At 50.3% G+C, this 13431-nt stretch overlaps 6 protein-coding genes across 6 annotated transcripts; 2 read left to right on the forward strand and 4 right to left on the reverse strand.

Annotated features, from left to right (window-relative positions):
• The first annotated feature begins 202 nt into the window (after positions 1 to 202).
• Positions 203 to 3897, forward strand: F9C07_2277111 (putative transcription factor). Its single transcript, XM_071510228.1, has 3 exons — positions 203 to 669; positions 785 to 1551; positions 1615 to 3897. The coding sequence occupies exons 1-3, from the start codon at positions 663 to 665 to the stop codon at positions 3550 to 3552; spliced, it is 2712 nt and encodes a 903-aa protein (XP_071363638.1). The 5' UTR covers positions 203 to 662; the 3' UTR covers positions 3553 to 3897.
• Positions 3898 to 5115, reverse strand: F9C07_2277112 (spliceosome subunit). The gene is made up of 3 exons (XM_041289375.2): positions 4991 to 5115; positions 4597 to 4928; positions 3898 to 4542 (listed from the first exon to the last, which is right to left on the reverse strand). The coding sequence occupies exons 1-3, from the start codon at positions 5031 to 5033 to the stop codon at positions 4081 to 4083; spliced, it is 837 nt and encodes a 278-aa protein (XP_041142366.1). The 5' UTR covers positions 5034 to 5115; the 3' UTR covers positions 3898 to 4080.
• Positions 5116 to 7392, forward strand: F9C07_2126775 (GPI transamidase component PIG-T). Its single transcript, XM_041289364.2, has 2 exons — positions 5116 to 6309; positions 6362 to 7392. The coding sequence occupies exons 1-2, from the start codon at positions 5496 to 5498 to the stop codon at positions 7381 to 7383; spliced, it is 1836 nt and encodes a 611-aa protein (XP_041142367.1). The 5' UTR covers positions 5116 to 5495; the 3' UTR covers positions 7384 to 7392.
• Positions 7393 to 8387, reverse strand: F9C07_2126779 (uncharacterized protein). The gene is made up of 4 exons (XM_041289376.2): positions 8256 to 8387; positions 7933 to 8126; positions 7641 to 7858; positions 7393 to 7565 (listed from the first exon to the last, which is right to left on the reverse strand). The coding sequence occupies exons 2-4, from the start codon at positions 8095 to 8097 to the stop codon at positions 7556 to 7558; spliced, it is 393 nt and encodes a 130-aa protein (XP_041142368.2). The 5' UTR covers positions 8098 to 8126; positions 8256 to 8387; the 3' UTR covers positions 7393 to 7555.
• On the reverse strand, positions 8388 to 10320 carry F9C07_2277114 (uncharacterized protein). The gene is made up of 2 exons (XM_041289377.2): positions 9470 to 10320; positions 8388 to 9417 (listed from the first exon to the last, which is right to left on the reverse strand). Exons 1-2 carry the CDS (start codon positions 9962 to 9964, stop codon positions 8752 to 8754), a joined length of 1161 nt encoding a protein of 386 aa, XP_041142369.1. The 5' UTR covers positions 9965 to 10320; the 3' UTR covers positions 8388 to 8751.
• A 515-nt stretch (positions 10321 to 10835) lies between these two features.
• F9C07_9945 (putative feruloyl esterase) lies at positions 10836 to 12475 on the reverse strand (the record flags this gene model as incomplete). Its single annotated transcript, XM_041289378.1, has 2 exons — positions 10836 to 12076; positions 12136 to 12475. The coding sequence occupies 2 exons, from the start codon at positions 12473 to 12475 to the stop codon at positions 10836 to 10838; spliced, it is 1581 nt and encodes a 526-aa protein (XP_041142370.1).
• Between the last annotated feature and the right edge of the window lie 956 nt (positions 12476 to 13431).

Below are 13431 nucleotides of genomic sequence, written 5' to 3' on the forward strand. Positions count from 1 at the left end.
AGTGTTAGATGCAGGACGATCAGGAAAATGCGCAATCTATGTGGGGATACGGCGAAGCTTTCAATGAATAAACGCGACGAAGAGGAACCCTGTTGGCGTCGTGCCAAGCGCTCCCCGCCGAGCCGCATCCATCCATTCACGTGCTCGCTGACTCAGCCGGCGACCGCGACTCCGTCTTCATTCATTCCTCTTCTTCCAACTTCATCTCCTCATCTCCCCATCGCCTCCCTGTCAACTGAACTGTCGCCAAACTCATCAGAAGTCGCTACGCAGTCGCTCGGTTGCCAATTTGGTATCGCCGGATTGCAGGACATATCTATAAATCTCAGCCAGCATCAAGACAGCGCTCACGCGACCCCGCTCACGCCAAGCATTCACGCTGCGCGCGAAAGAGGAATTCGTCAGAGTCAGAACACCGAAACCCGGTGTTGGAAATACTGTCGCTACGCGTTGTGTCTTAAATAAATCTTTGTGGAAACAAATTTGAGAAGATAAAGTAATACCCGTGTGGACCGAGCAGCAGTGCCACTGTCCAGCGTCTTCTCTTGTGTATTACTTGAACCCTCTGATGCCGTAGAACGAGATTTGGGTGGCGCTTGTCCCAGGTTACTCTACATCGCACCGTAGAAAGCTTTTGCATCTTATCATTATATACCCCCACCATGGCCGGTAAGCTCCTAGTAACCACAATCTCGCGGACGGTATGTCAGTCCACATAGGAGTGGAGTGACGGTTGAACGCAGATCCCCGATCAGTCTGAATAGCCAGCTAACAGCGACGTCAGAAGAGCCGCGACGATCAGGTCGCTCGACCAAGGGTCAGCACAAGAACCTCGATCTTATCCCTGAGACACCTGCGAAGAAACCCAAGTCGAAAGCGCAGCCGAAGGAAAAACCACCGAAGCCTTCCGTCGAACCAACACCTGCCCCCAGTGAAGAAGAAGAGATTATCCGATGTATATGCGGAGAATATGAAGAGGAGGAAGACATTGAACGTGATATGATCTGCTGCGATCGCTGTTCAGCATGGCAACATAATGACTGCATGGGTCTCACATTCGCGAAGGGCGAGGAGCCAGACGAGTACTTTTGTGAGATATGCAAGCCTGAAAATCATAAAGTTCTCCTGGATAAGATTGCGCGTGGTGAAAAGCCTTGGGAGGAGGCAGCTGAAAAAAGGCGCAAAGAAGCCGAGGAAAAGAAAGCATCACGCCGCAGAAAGGGTAAAAAGGGAGGCAGAAGAGGCAGACCCAGTGAGCCCAAACCTGAGCCCAAACCTGAGCCCAAAACCGAGGCGAGCACACCAGCACGTACAGCTGCTTCGTCAACCCCAGCCCCTGCTCCTGCTCCTACTCCCGCTCCCGCTCCCGCTCCTGTTTCTATTCCTGCTCCTGTTCCTGCTCCTCCAGCGCCTGAGGCTGCTCCGACTTCCCCAGCACCATCATCTGTCACACCGGTCACCGAGAAGAATGGTGCCGTCCCCGATGCTCAATCGGCAAGTGCTCAAAAACGCAAGTTTGATGAACATCAGGATGTGTCTACGCCTGAACCTGTGAGTGCTCTAGATGACTCCTTCGAGCAAGCTACTCTGATAACTAATCACCTCATGTTTCAGACACCGAAATCGAAACAGCAGAAGGTCTCTCCCCCAGCAGACACTGATACTGTGATGACTACCGTGGAACCAACCCAAGTAAAGGATGAGGCTAAGGAGCAGCCTTCACGCCAGAACTCTACCGCAGAAACGGCAGTGGTTGAGGGCGTAAAGACTGTGGAAGAACTCTCTAATCCTGCTCGGAAAAGTGCGGCCAGTGCTCTGGTCAGGTTATTTGTAGATCAGGTTTCTGAGGCCCGAAGGCGAGGTTCCTTCAGCTTGTCGGATGGGAAGTCAGCGGAGGAGGTCGCGCGGCAACTCGCTCTCTCAATTGAGAATGCAATGTATGAGAATTTCTGCGGAGGATCTGGAGAGACCACAGAGCAGTATAAAGCACAATTGCGGACGATCTTGTTCAACGTAAAGAAGAATCCTTCTCTACGGGATCGTCTGCTCGTAGGTAGTTTACTCCCAGATACCCTCTCTAAGATGAGCTCCCAAGACATGGCAAGTGAAGAACTGCAACAGAAGGACGCCGAAATCAAGCGCGAAGCCGAAAGGCAGCATATTATCGTGCAAGAACAAGGGCCAAGGATCAGGCGGACCCATAAAGGCGAGGAACTGGTTGAAGACGATAATCAGAATGTGCCCAGTGAGCCCGTGTTCTCTGCTGCTCCCCGTCGAAGCTTAGTCGATGCAGATGGCAGCCAAAGCCCAGGTCCTCAGCAGTCCGGCGATGGCGATAACGTTCGGAAACCTGGTAACCAGCAAGCGTCTGACAGCAAACCCACCGACGGTATTTCTCACGACCAGCACTTCCCGCCTAGGGCTCACTCCCCTGGCGGCACTGAGCACGAGCAAGTGTTTCCAGAGGTGGCAACCCACATTCGACAACCACTCCCGACTGGAACGGCTCAGGCCGATGCAGAGATCGATCAGCTTCTAAAGGACGATGAACCGGAGTCACCGCCCTACTCACCTAAGGATTATCATGACGAAGGAGCTGTTTGGCGTGGCAAGGTCATCATGAACCCCATTGCCGAGTTTTCCTCCTCAGCTAAACATGTTGGAGGTGCCGACCTCAGTGGGCGAATCCCCTGGAGTCAGCTTGCGCCTTCGACATTGCTAGTGGATGGCAGAATTGACATCCAACTGGCCAGCGAGTATCTCTGCAACTTGCGTTTCAGTACTTCCACAGACGTGTCAGTCATTTGTATCAAGAAGCCCGAGTTGCCAAAAGAGCAGGCCGGCTTCGACAAGCTCTTTAACTATTTCTCGGATCGCAAGAGATACGGTGTGGTGGGCAAGCATCCTCTAGCAGCCGTCAAAGATACTTATCTTATTCCCATCGAGGCTGGGTCAGTTAAGAAACCCGAGTTCATTGAACTCTTAGAGAACAATACCTTGGAGGATCCAACTCCAGAACGGGTTCTTCTCGTCGTTTTTGCCGTGAAGACCTCTGAATCGAATCCCCCCTCGGTACAGCCCTCATCGCACCATCCGAGCCAGGAGCCAGTGGCTTCTGCGAGTCCGGCGACACCTCAGCAACAACAATTCATGACTCCTGGGCCACGGCCCGTGTCTCAAATCACCCCAGCCCCTTCGAACTTTGACGGAACGCCACTGGCACATTCCCCATATGGTCAGCAGCAACACCAATTTCAACACCAACATCCTCCACATGCTCCCCAATTTGCACCATATCAGAGCCCGGCGCCACAAAACCAGGCCCCAGTCACGGGTCTTGCAGCTGCCGTTCAGGTGCTGGGTAATCAGGCTAGCTCCCCAGCTATTCAACAGCTCTTGCAACAGGCGCCGAACGCGGATATTACCCAACTGAGTGTCGTCCGTGATATCTTGTTGCGACGGCCGGAGACAGCGCTCAACTACGAAATATTGATGCAGGAATTGGTCCAGGCTACGACGAATGGGCATACTCTACAGCAGAACGCAAAGTAGATGGCTATAGTACGACTGTATAATAATCATCGGTTATTTTTCTTAGGTTCATTTTGGACATGGTGTCTGTGTTGTACTGCTGTTACTCTTACTGGGAAGGGGCAAAATGGGATATTGGGTGAACATGGGATATCTACATTTATTTTCGCAACGGACTTCCAGCACAGCGATGAATATTTCTTTTACTCAATTCATATCTGAACTTTTTCAGACCAACTTGCCTTTGTAACTTTCTTTGCCTGTCAATGCGATGCTATATACTCCATTCATTTTCCAGATAATTTCCAATTATGAAACCCAGTTTGTGAATCGCACTTCCATGCCGTCATTACGTAGAACTAGCAACTTGCGGCTCGGGCAAGCAGACCAACTGTATTGCAGAATTTGGCCCAGGTTTGGATTTTCAAGACTAGTACTTTATCCTATTAACACATATGACAATTCATAACGTCCTGATAGAAAGAATAACGCCTGCGCTATGCGAATCCAGCAGCAAAAGAAAAGAAGAGTAGTGAATAGCCATCATCATCACCACCGTCCACCACGCTTCTTGTAGCCGCCGCCACCACCATACCGAGGTCCTCTACCACCACCTGAGCGGCCACCCCAGCCACCTTCCTCGTCATCGTGATGACGAACTGGCGGTGGTCTGCCCTTGAGCTCCTCGCTGAGTTTCTTAAACGTCTTGCGCATGTCCGAGTACCCCATGTGCATTTTACCGAAGAAATGATCCGCCAATCGACGGTCGTTATCGAGACGACTCAGATATGCGCCGCAAACATCGCATACCTGCAGCTTCTGGTGGCCTGACGGGCCAGAGGTATCCTGCAGATTCTTCAATTCGCGTTCGCACGTTTCCTTTTGGTGTTTGGCTGTACGGATCTTGTGCAATTCATTGTATGCCTGCGCAACGGAGCCGGTTTCGCCTAGGACGGAAATCTCAAGCAGGCCGCCGTTGATCGTTTTGGTATAATCAGAGATTTGTTTGAGCTGATGATTGTTAGCAACTAGCTTTAGTTCGCTTGGTGAAGAAGCTATCCTTACAAGGTTATTTGTTTGTCGAATTTCGTCCGGGGTCTTTTCCAACCGCCGCTGTGCGGAGTCAATTCTCCGGTCACAATCATCAATGTATTTCTGCATGTCTCTCATGTAGTCAAAGTCAAAGCCCCATTTAGCCTTCTCCGCAGCCGAAGCTGTCTCATACTCCGTCTTCAGACCTTCACTATGCACCTTAGGGCAAGGGCCAAGATCTTGCTTGGTATTGGTGAAGAGATCATGCGGGCATGTGCCGACGAGATATGAACGACAGACTTTGGGATCGGTAATAGAAAGCTGGGCGTTGCGAGAGGGAGCACCAGTACCCATGAGCTGGTCCGCTACGAGAAGATTTCTATTAGCTAGGGTTCGAGCTGTGTTTCTTATGTTAGAGCTAGCTTACCTCCCATGAGCTGCTCGAGCAGCTTTCTCTGTTCCGCCGCCATGATGCAATGACTCCGAGAAGGGACGTTCGTGCGAGAAGAGTGGGGATCGTACGTATATGAGAGCTGTTGCGATGCACGAAAGACGATTATTCTGCGGAGTGGCGCTAAACGCGGTCGCGGCTGCGCTTACTCTAAAGGTCATCGACCCCTTTCGGTAAGTGTCCGAGCATTAGTCCAGATGTTCTACCCCATAAGAACGTCAGAGCTATGGCCGAATGACCTGAATGAGGATTCCAATTTAATCCGATTACCAACAGCTTCTAGCAATTGCGAAACCCGGCGCCCATTATCCTCCCCCCCTAAAGCGCTGCCCAATACCACGTTACGGGATCTAGATGCTAAATTATTCTGTCTCCTTCGGTCCGGAGATCTAACACTTTACAACCCGTGCATGGCTTGATATTGGGTTGGGAGATATTCTTAAAACAGTGCTTGAAACTTCTCTTTGGCAAGCATGACGGAATGATTGTCCTCTCTCTTTTTCCTCTCTTTCTCCTTGTCGCGTTGTCCTCGCTCACCTACGCGACATCGGACTACCATGAGAGCCTCACCCTGCAGCCATTGCCGCAGTCATCTTTATTAGCGTCCTTTAATTTCCGGAGCAATGCTTCTCAGGAGTCCTTTGACGAGCGGAATTTTCGCCACTTTCCCCGTGCGCTAGGTCAGATATTGCAACATGCTCACACCAAGGAGTTACATCTGCGATTCACTACGGGAAGATGGGATGCTGAAAGCTGGGGATCGCGCCCCTGGTATGGGGTTAAAGAAGGAAACACGGGTGTGGAATTATGGGCATGGATTGATGGGGCAGATGATCAAGAGTGCGTGCAATCTAGTTCGGACCCCTGCTCCTTGGATGCATATGCTGACGAAGATAAAAGAGCGTTTGCGAAATGGATTACACTGACACAGTCTCTGTCTGGTTTATTCTGCGCATCGCTCAACTTCATTGACTCAACTCGGACTACCCGACCAGTTGCGTCTTTCTCTCTCGCCGGAGACCATCCGGCTTCGAGTAATCTACATCTTTTGCATGGCACACTTCCGGGCGAAGTTGTCTGCACAGAGAACCTTACACCCTTTCTGAAACTCCTACCGTGCAAAGGCAAAGCCGGTGTTGCCAGTCTGCTTGATGGACATAAGTTGTTTGATGCGTCTTGGCAGAGTATGTCGGTTGATGTACGTCCTGTCTGTTCTGGTCCCGATGATTGTCTTGTGCAAATCGAACAAACTGTGGATATTGTGCTTGACCTTGACAGGTCGAAAAGGCCTCGAGGTGAGTCAAACGAATTTCCTCATCATTCATTAAAGCTCCTAACAAGTCTTAGACAATCCAATTCCCCGACCAGTCCCTAATGATCAGCTTGCCTGCGATACATCGAAGCCATATCACTCTGATGATACCTGTTATCCTTTGGAGAAGACCTCCGAAGGCGGCTGGTCTCTAAGCGAAATCTTTGGGCGCACTGTTAGCGGCGTTTGCCCGTTAGGCGATAGCCAAAGCTCTGAGGAAACTATCTGCTTGCGCGTACCCCATGAGCGAGGGGTCGCTGTCTTTGAAGGTGCGGTCGAGACTCGTAAGCCGGATGGCTTCACTCGGTGTTACACGCTCCAACCCTCCGGCGCATTTGATTTGGTCATGCCGGAGCAGGAAGCCACAACCCATGTTCCTCTAGATGAGCCTGTCTTGCGTGCGGAACGGACGATCGTTGGCCACGGCGTGGAACGGGGTGGCATGCGTATCATCTTTGATAATCCCTCTGATACGGACGCGGTTGATTTCATGTATTTTGAGACCCTCCCGTGGTTCTTACGTCCGTATGTGCACACACTACAAGCGACGATCACTGGGCGTGATGGGATCCGTCGACAAGTTCCCACCTCACAGCTCATCAAGGAAACCTTCTACCGCCCAGCGATTGACAGAGAACGCGGCACACAGCTAGAACTAGCTTTATCCGTCCCGGCTGCCTCTACTGTGACACTTACATATGACTTCGAGAAGGCCATTTTACGATACACCGAGTACCCCCCGGACGCCAACCGTGGTTTCAACGTTGCCCCGGCGGTGATTAAGATCGGTGGACATGAAAACCCGATCTACATGCGCACAACCAGCCTTCTTTTGCCGCTACCCACGCCGGATTTTAGTATGCCGTACAATGTGATTATCCTTACCAGCACGGTTATCGCTCTAGCGTTCGGAAGCATCTTCAACCTCTTAGTCCGTCGCTTCGTCTCCGCCGAAGAGGCAGCCGCACTCACATCACAGACATTAAAGGGCCGCCTGGCAGGCAAGGTCGTAGCAATACGGGATCGGATAAAAGGGAAGAGCGCAAAGGTTGAATAGCCTTGTCAGATATAGAATCAAATAATGCACATACGTTATATTATTCACTCTTATGACATCTAACCCTTGTGTGAATGCATTATAATACAATATCTCATAATACCACGAAAACTCCAATAAACAATATAATACCCTCATACAATTTCCTGCATCACACCGCATCATAGCACATTCAACCAAACCTACCAATCAATCAGCAATCCAACCCAACACAACAACCAAAATCCAAAGAAGAAAAAAGGGGGGAAAAAACTCACATATTACCCAAAACACCCTTCGCCTTCTCCCACCCAGGCAAAGTATCCGAACCCCCAGGCTTCTGCGTCATGAAACTATGATCCTCAGTCGCGCACGTCCCCTCATGCTCACCCATTTCTCTATTCCTCCGATCCATAAAGTTACTCTCCGCCATACCCTTCTGGTCTCTTAAACTCGAGAACTCGTCTGCAGATGACAGTGATGTCTTGATTTTGTCCTGATCAAACCGTTAGCTACACCAACGTATAATCACATGGGAGTAGGTAAGGAGTAATAGTATATGAGACATACAGAGATATGACCCGTTCCTTCTCCGCCAGTTCCACCTTTGAAGAATCCAGAATCGCCCCAGCCTCGGCCGCCGCCGACGTTGTTGGCTGGTGTTGGCTCGACGCTGGCGCCGCCTCTGGTGCCGCCGGAGGGGTGCTCGTTCATGTGGGTGTTAGCTCCGGACATTGTGTTGGTTTTGGTTTGGTTTGGTGTATCTGGGATTGAGATTAGTTGTGTTTAGATGTGATTTTTGTATGTATGTGTGTATATAGTCTGGAGGGTCGATGTATATAGTTCCCGCTTCGGGGTTTGAGGGTATAGACTTAGTGTTTTGGATCACTTACTTGTTTGTCAAAATAAGTTACTGTTTGTGTAAAAAGATAAGGAGAATTGAGTATCGAGAATGGCCATCTTTTATATCCGGTATCACACATGGCGTACAGTGACGAGGCCCTTGTACAGAGCAATAGAACATAATGATCTCAGTGATATCATCATGACCGCACGCTGTGTTTCTTATTGGCCGCCACTGGGCTGAGTCAGCCATATCACCAAGCTTTACCGAATTAGGTAGTTAAGGTATAAGTGCATCACTTGCAGAGATCTGCAAAAAAGATGGAGACATCATGATGCATATGTATTACATGGCTTGGGGAGATCATAGGATAGAAAGGGCATCTTTCATTATCCAATGTTGCCAGGAAATCTCTTTAGCAGAGTGTAGACATAGTTTAGAAGCATAGCAAATAACAATAGTTCGGGGAATATTCCGTGCATGCAAATAACAATAGTCCTCCAAAACATGATTAAAGAACAATATAAACTCGTGACTGTGAACATCTAGTTATTCTCGACTTGTTCTGCCCATGTAGCACCGCTTGCAGATATCGGCGATAGAACATCGGCGAGCTTAGCCGCAGTAGAATCAGTGTCGACCGTGCTCTCCTTTTTACTACCGCCAGGAAGGGAGGGGAACTCGGCTTCATTATCGATGACTGGAGCTGGCGCGGGCTTTTGCTCGGTAGAGCTTGGCTCGTTCGTTGCACCTTCGGATGGTGGAATGTCTGGCCGTGGTCCACGGCCGCGTCCACGACCACCTCTACCGCCACGACCCCGGCCTCGAAAGCCATTATGGTGGTGATTGTTCGTCTCTTCGTCCGGTTGTGAATCTCCAAAGTCTCGTCTAACGTATCCAGAGACACCGCCGTGCATTCCTCGTCGGAATCCGCCTCTACCTCCGCGAGGGTTATAATCCTCCTCCTGCTTCTGCGAATCCCACTCTCTCCCGCCCAGAGCTTGAAGTTTCCGCTGCCGATTACGCTCTCGTTCGTTATCCATCACACGGCGATTCTGGCGTTCCTGGCGTCGCTTTTCTTCGGCAACCTTCTCTCGTTCAAGGAAGGAGGCTTGGTCGGCTTCAGCACGGGCGTGGGCGGCAGCCTTGCGAGCAGCGTTCTCCTTCGCGGCGGCGATGCGTTGAGAGAGTTCCTCCTCTGTGAGTTTTGGCTGGAAAACGATCAGTGAACAAACCTCACTCAGTAAAAGAGATCTGGCATACCTTCTTGATCCCACCTGTAGCACTCCGATCCCCGCGCACAGCTGGCACGCGTTGACCGTTAGCCTCGGCGGAGGGTTTGGAGTCTGAAGTTGCATCTTCCTTCTTTGCTTGTTCTGTCGTTTCAGCAGACACATCCTTGCTGGGTTCCTCACTGCTCTTCTCGGTCTGGGCGGCCTCGTCAGCGGACTTTGCCCTTGAGCCTCCATCACCCCGCCTTGAAGCTGGATTTTGCGATCCTTGTCTGCCACCGCGTCCTTTTCCTCTGCCACGTCCTCGCCTTTCGCCTCCACGCGACCGTGGAGGAGTTTCGGTACGGGGCGGCGGGGTTTGGGTTTCTAACGATAGCGATGCGACGTTCTCTTCCAATGCTTGGACTTCCGGCGGGACCTCTGACTCCGCGGCCACAGGCACAATCTCATCGTCGAATAGGTCATCCCCGCCACGAGTCTGCGCGAATTCATCCATAGCGGGGGTATCGGCAACGGGGTCGGTCATTTTTGAGATTCAATCGTGAAACGTGGGTGTTATAAATCGTAATATATCTTGCCGATAATCTAGCGGATCTGAAGGAATGCTGCACGCGCACCCCGCGGCGCAAACAATCAGGCCAATGAGAGCGATCCGTGTGAGCTCGGGGAGGTAAGAGAGGGATGGATCAGCGATCACTATTGTTAGCGGGGAGTTTAGTCGGCTTGGTGTCGGTGAGTACGGGAAATACTGCGTCCACCTAAATGTCCGGTCTTGCGCAAAATTTGTCCAGTGTGTGCTTTGTATGAGTGGGCTATGAAGCCATCAAGGACCGGAGTTTAGCTGCCAGGCACTCCTTTGGGTGGAACCTATGATGCGATGGCTCCCCAGTTCCCAAGGCGGTCTGTCTGGTGGACCGCCTTGGGTTTGCCTGCCCGGGGCGGCTTTTACTACCATGCTTTCCAATGATAAAAACAATGTTTCTATACTACTTATTGGTTGAACGTTTATATACGTATATTTTCATAGTCAATCTCTCTCCTCGTAGACACATGGTATATCCCATTATGTCCCGTCTCTGGATCACCTTGTACCACAAGTAGTTCTAGTATTCTATTACAAGGAGATATATTTTAGACTTGCCTGCCAACATACATTTAAACTGACAACCTGCCTTTCATACTTCGCCGTCTTCCTGTTGGCTTATCCTAAATTACCATACTCCTTTAATGGAAGCACCTACACATAGACGGTTTGATTTTCTAATTATACAAGTGCACTGCGAGTTTCGTAGGACGTGGTCTTATATTCTATCTGCTATGATGGGCGAATAAATAATTATCATGACATGCAAACGTCTTGCCTCTATGAGCAAATATATGTACAATACTTCAACAATTTAAACACATTGCCAGGCATTCTCATCAGTGTAGTTCCCTGGCCCCTTGTATACATTCCTGCGAGGGTAGCGGCAGTGCTTGCGAGTATACTCCACGGCCGAGCCCGTGCCATTGGTAAACTTAGCACCACGAATGGTCTCCGGGGCGATGCCCTTCTCCACCCACTGAACCATAGCCATGAGGACGTTGTTTTCAGGATTGGCATCGTTATAGGTCACGAGCTGGTTTCCAATGCCGTACGCTCCGTCACCTCCACTGCAATGGGCCATTCCACTGATCTGAAAGAAGCGGTAGAACTCGTCCAGCTCTTCCGGAGGGACGTTCATGGTTTCCGCAACGCGCGCATAGTAAAGCTTGGAGTTCTCCGAGCTGATAAGTTGATCCATGAGACCGTGGTAGGTGAGGACTTTACCGCCTGCCTTGCGGAAAGAGGAGATATCTGCGTCCCAGGTCTGGAGATTGAATGGGTTCTGCTTCAAAGCGACGGCTGCGTCACGGACGGAGAACTTGGTTGCATCCCAGTTGGGGTTCTCGTAGACAACATAGCGGTACCAGTCTGCGCTATACTGGAAAGGCTGGCCGTTGTACATTATGGAAGAAGCCATCACCTCAGAGCCAGGCTGCATGCGGGGATAAAGCAAGGTGCCGTTCACTCCGTACAGCGGGGAGAAAATTTCGCGAACGGTATGGGCTTGCTTGCCAGTTAAACACTCGGTAGTGTTTTGACCAGGCTTGCAGATGATCGCTTCAAGAACCGGGCTGCAAAGACTTGGGTCTTCAATAATGCCGTCCTCTGCTCCATCGATACCGTCGCATTGACGCAGGATCTCCTTATGGGTGATATTCCACAGGTCAGGGGATAGGTATGTGTCGGACCCAACTGGCCCCGTGATTGAATAGAAGTGGGCACTCCATGACATGAGGTTGATCATATTGAATGCCGGTGCACCGGCTACAACACCATCAAAGTCATTGGGATATTTCTGGACGGATTTAAAGCCCTGCCGACCACCAGTGGAGCAACCAAGGTAGTACGACTTCTTGAACCCTTCCTCGTAGAAAAGCTTTGTCAATTGCTTTCCAACCACGACACCAGTGTGGACTGAACGATGTACAAAGTCTTCGAGGACCTCTGGGTGGTGGTAGAAAGGCTCCCCGGATGTTCCGTTATGGCCGCTGTTGGCGCCAACCGTGGCAAACCCGAGGCCGGAGGTGTACGCTAGATCATAGTACTGAATACCTGTAAGACGTTAGTTTGAAGTTGTGCCATGTCGCATCGCGGTGCCGGGTAGAACATACAGCCTGAGAGACCACCGTTGCCCGTACTCAGGAAACGACCAGTGTAGTTTTGTGGGAGCCATGCTTCAAGGGTGATTTCGCTACTGTTTGAGGTTGCAACAGCCATGGCAATACGGCAGACATCCTCGGACACTACTTGAGAGGTTGTGCCGCAGCTGGTGGGATTATCTGGCAAAGAAAGATTGGTGCCTCCAGGCACGTAATTGACAAAATTTACCCGCACATCAGGCAGGTTTATCTTGTCTGCAAAACCAGTACACTTGCCTTGAAACGTATCTTGGCTTGCCAGAGCGGCGGAGCCTGCAGCAAGAAAAGGCAGAAGCCGGCGAAGCGAAGGCATACTGGCTTGGTGTGGTTGTTGTTCACGGAGACATTTTCCTCTGCCGTGAGCTTGGTGACTTTATATATGTAGCTGCCTCGGAGATACCGGAGACTGCTGACAGTACTAAGGAACATGTCATTTAGCGTTTCAAACTTTCAATCCGTCGGTACATGAAGATCGGACTATATCCCGTACCCTTATCTAGGGCTTCTCCGAAGTTTGACCGGAGGAAGGTACCATGTATTAGCTTAGGAAATTCCTAAGCAGGAAAGCTTGGCCGTGACGTGACGCACTCCCCAATCATTTTCGACAAGGAAAAGCCGGGATTAGGGAGACAATTTTCAGCAGCGCTGACTGGACAAGTCACTGTCATTTTCAAATGAGTGTCTCCACATCCTAAAGATCGTCCCATGGGGTTCCCCACAAAATGCGGAGTATTCTCCTGGTTACCCTTGTCACACGCTCTGCAATTTACTCACCTGAAAGGCTTGGATATCGGCAATTAAACTGTCCTGGGGCCACATAAATACATTGCTCGGGCATTCTTTTCGGCACCGAGGGAACTCGACCCTAAATCCTGGTGAAGTAAACTCGACACATCTCATGTACTATAGGGCGTGTTCCTGTTAGTGTTACAAAAAGAGAGCGAAAGAGAAAGAAAGGAACATGCTCTTGCTCCTTTTAAACCATAATTTGCCTTAAAATAATTGCCTTGTGGAGGGTTCCAGTTTAGAGAAGATAATTGCATCAATGTAAAAGGCCGGGTTAAACCTGCATCGATCGCTGCCGAAAACCGTCTGGTTGCCGAATACCTTTACCGTAGTCCACCGTAGTATTGATTGAGTTTAGCTTTTATTGACGGTTCACCTACCTAGTATAATAGAGTGTACTAGAATGTATGGTGAAAGTTTAATCGACACGGCGAGTGCTTAACATATCATAGAGCTTCCATGAATTAGCCATTGGAGATTGGA

The sequence above is a fragment of the Aspergillus flavus genome, chromosome 2 (assembly GCF_009017415.1).
Source record: "Aspergillus flavus chromosome 2, complete sequence".
NCBI classification, from domain to species: domain Eukaryota; kingdom Fungi; phylum Ascomycota; class Eurotiomycetes; order Eurotiales; family Aspergillaceae; genus Aspergillus; species Aspergillus flavus.

Coding starts and splice junctions, on each gene's coding strand:
- F9C07_2277111 (XM_071510228.1), top strand. Junction 1,552..1,614: donor ATGTGTCTACGCCTGAACCT/GTGAGTGCTCTA, acceptor CTCATGTTTCAG/ACACCGAAATCGAAACAGCA.
- F9C07_2277114 (XM_041289377.2), bottom strand. CDS start 9,964: ATGACCGACCCCGTTGCCGATACCCCCGCTATGGATGAATTCGCGCAG. Junction 9,418..9,469: donor CTACAGGTGGGATCAAGAAG/GTATGCCAGATC, acceptor ATCGTTTTCCAG/CCAAAACTCACAGAGGAGGA.
- F9C07_2277112 (XM_041289375.2), bottom strand. CDS start 5,033: ATGGCGGCGGAACAGAGAAAGCTGCTCGAGCAGCTCATGGGAG. Junction 4,929..4,990: donor GCTCGAGCAGCTCATGGGAG/GTAAGCTAGCTC, acceptor ATCTTCTCGTAG/CGGACCAGCTCATGGGTACT. Junction 4,543..4,596: donor TTCGACAAACAAATAACCTT/GTAAGGATAGCT, acceptor AACAATCATCAG/CTCAAACAAATCTCTGATTA.
- F9C07_2126775 (XM_041289364.2), top strand. CDS start 5,496: ATGATTGTCCTCTCTCTTTTTCCTCTCTTTCTCCTTGTCGCGTTGTCC. Junction 6,310..6,361: donor CAGGTCGAAAAGGCCTCGAG/GTGAGTCAAACG, acceptor AACAAGTCTTAG/ACAATCCAATTCCCCGACCA.
- F9C07_2126779 (XM_041289376.2), bottom strand. CDS start 8,097: ATGTCCGGAGCTAACACCCACATGAACGAGCACCCCTCCGGCGGCACC. Junction 7,859..7,932: donor AAGGAACGGGTCATATCTCT/GTATGTCTCATA, acceptor CGGTTTGATCAG/GACAAAATCAAGACATCACT.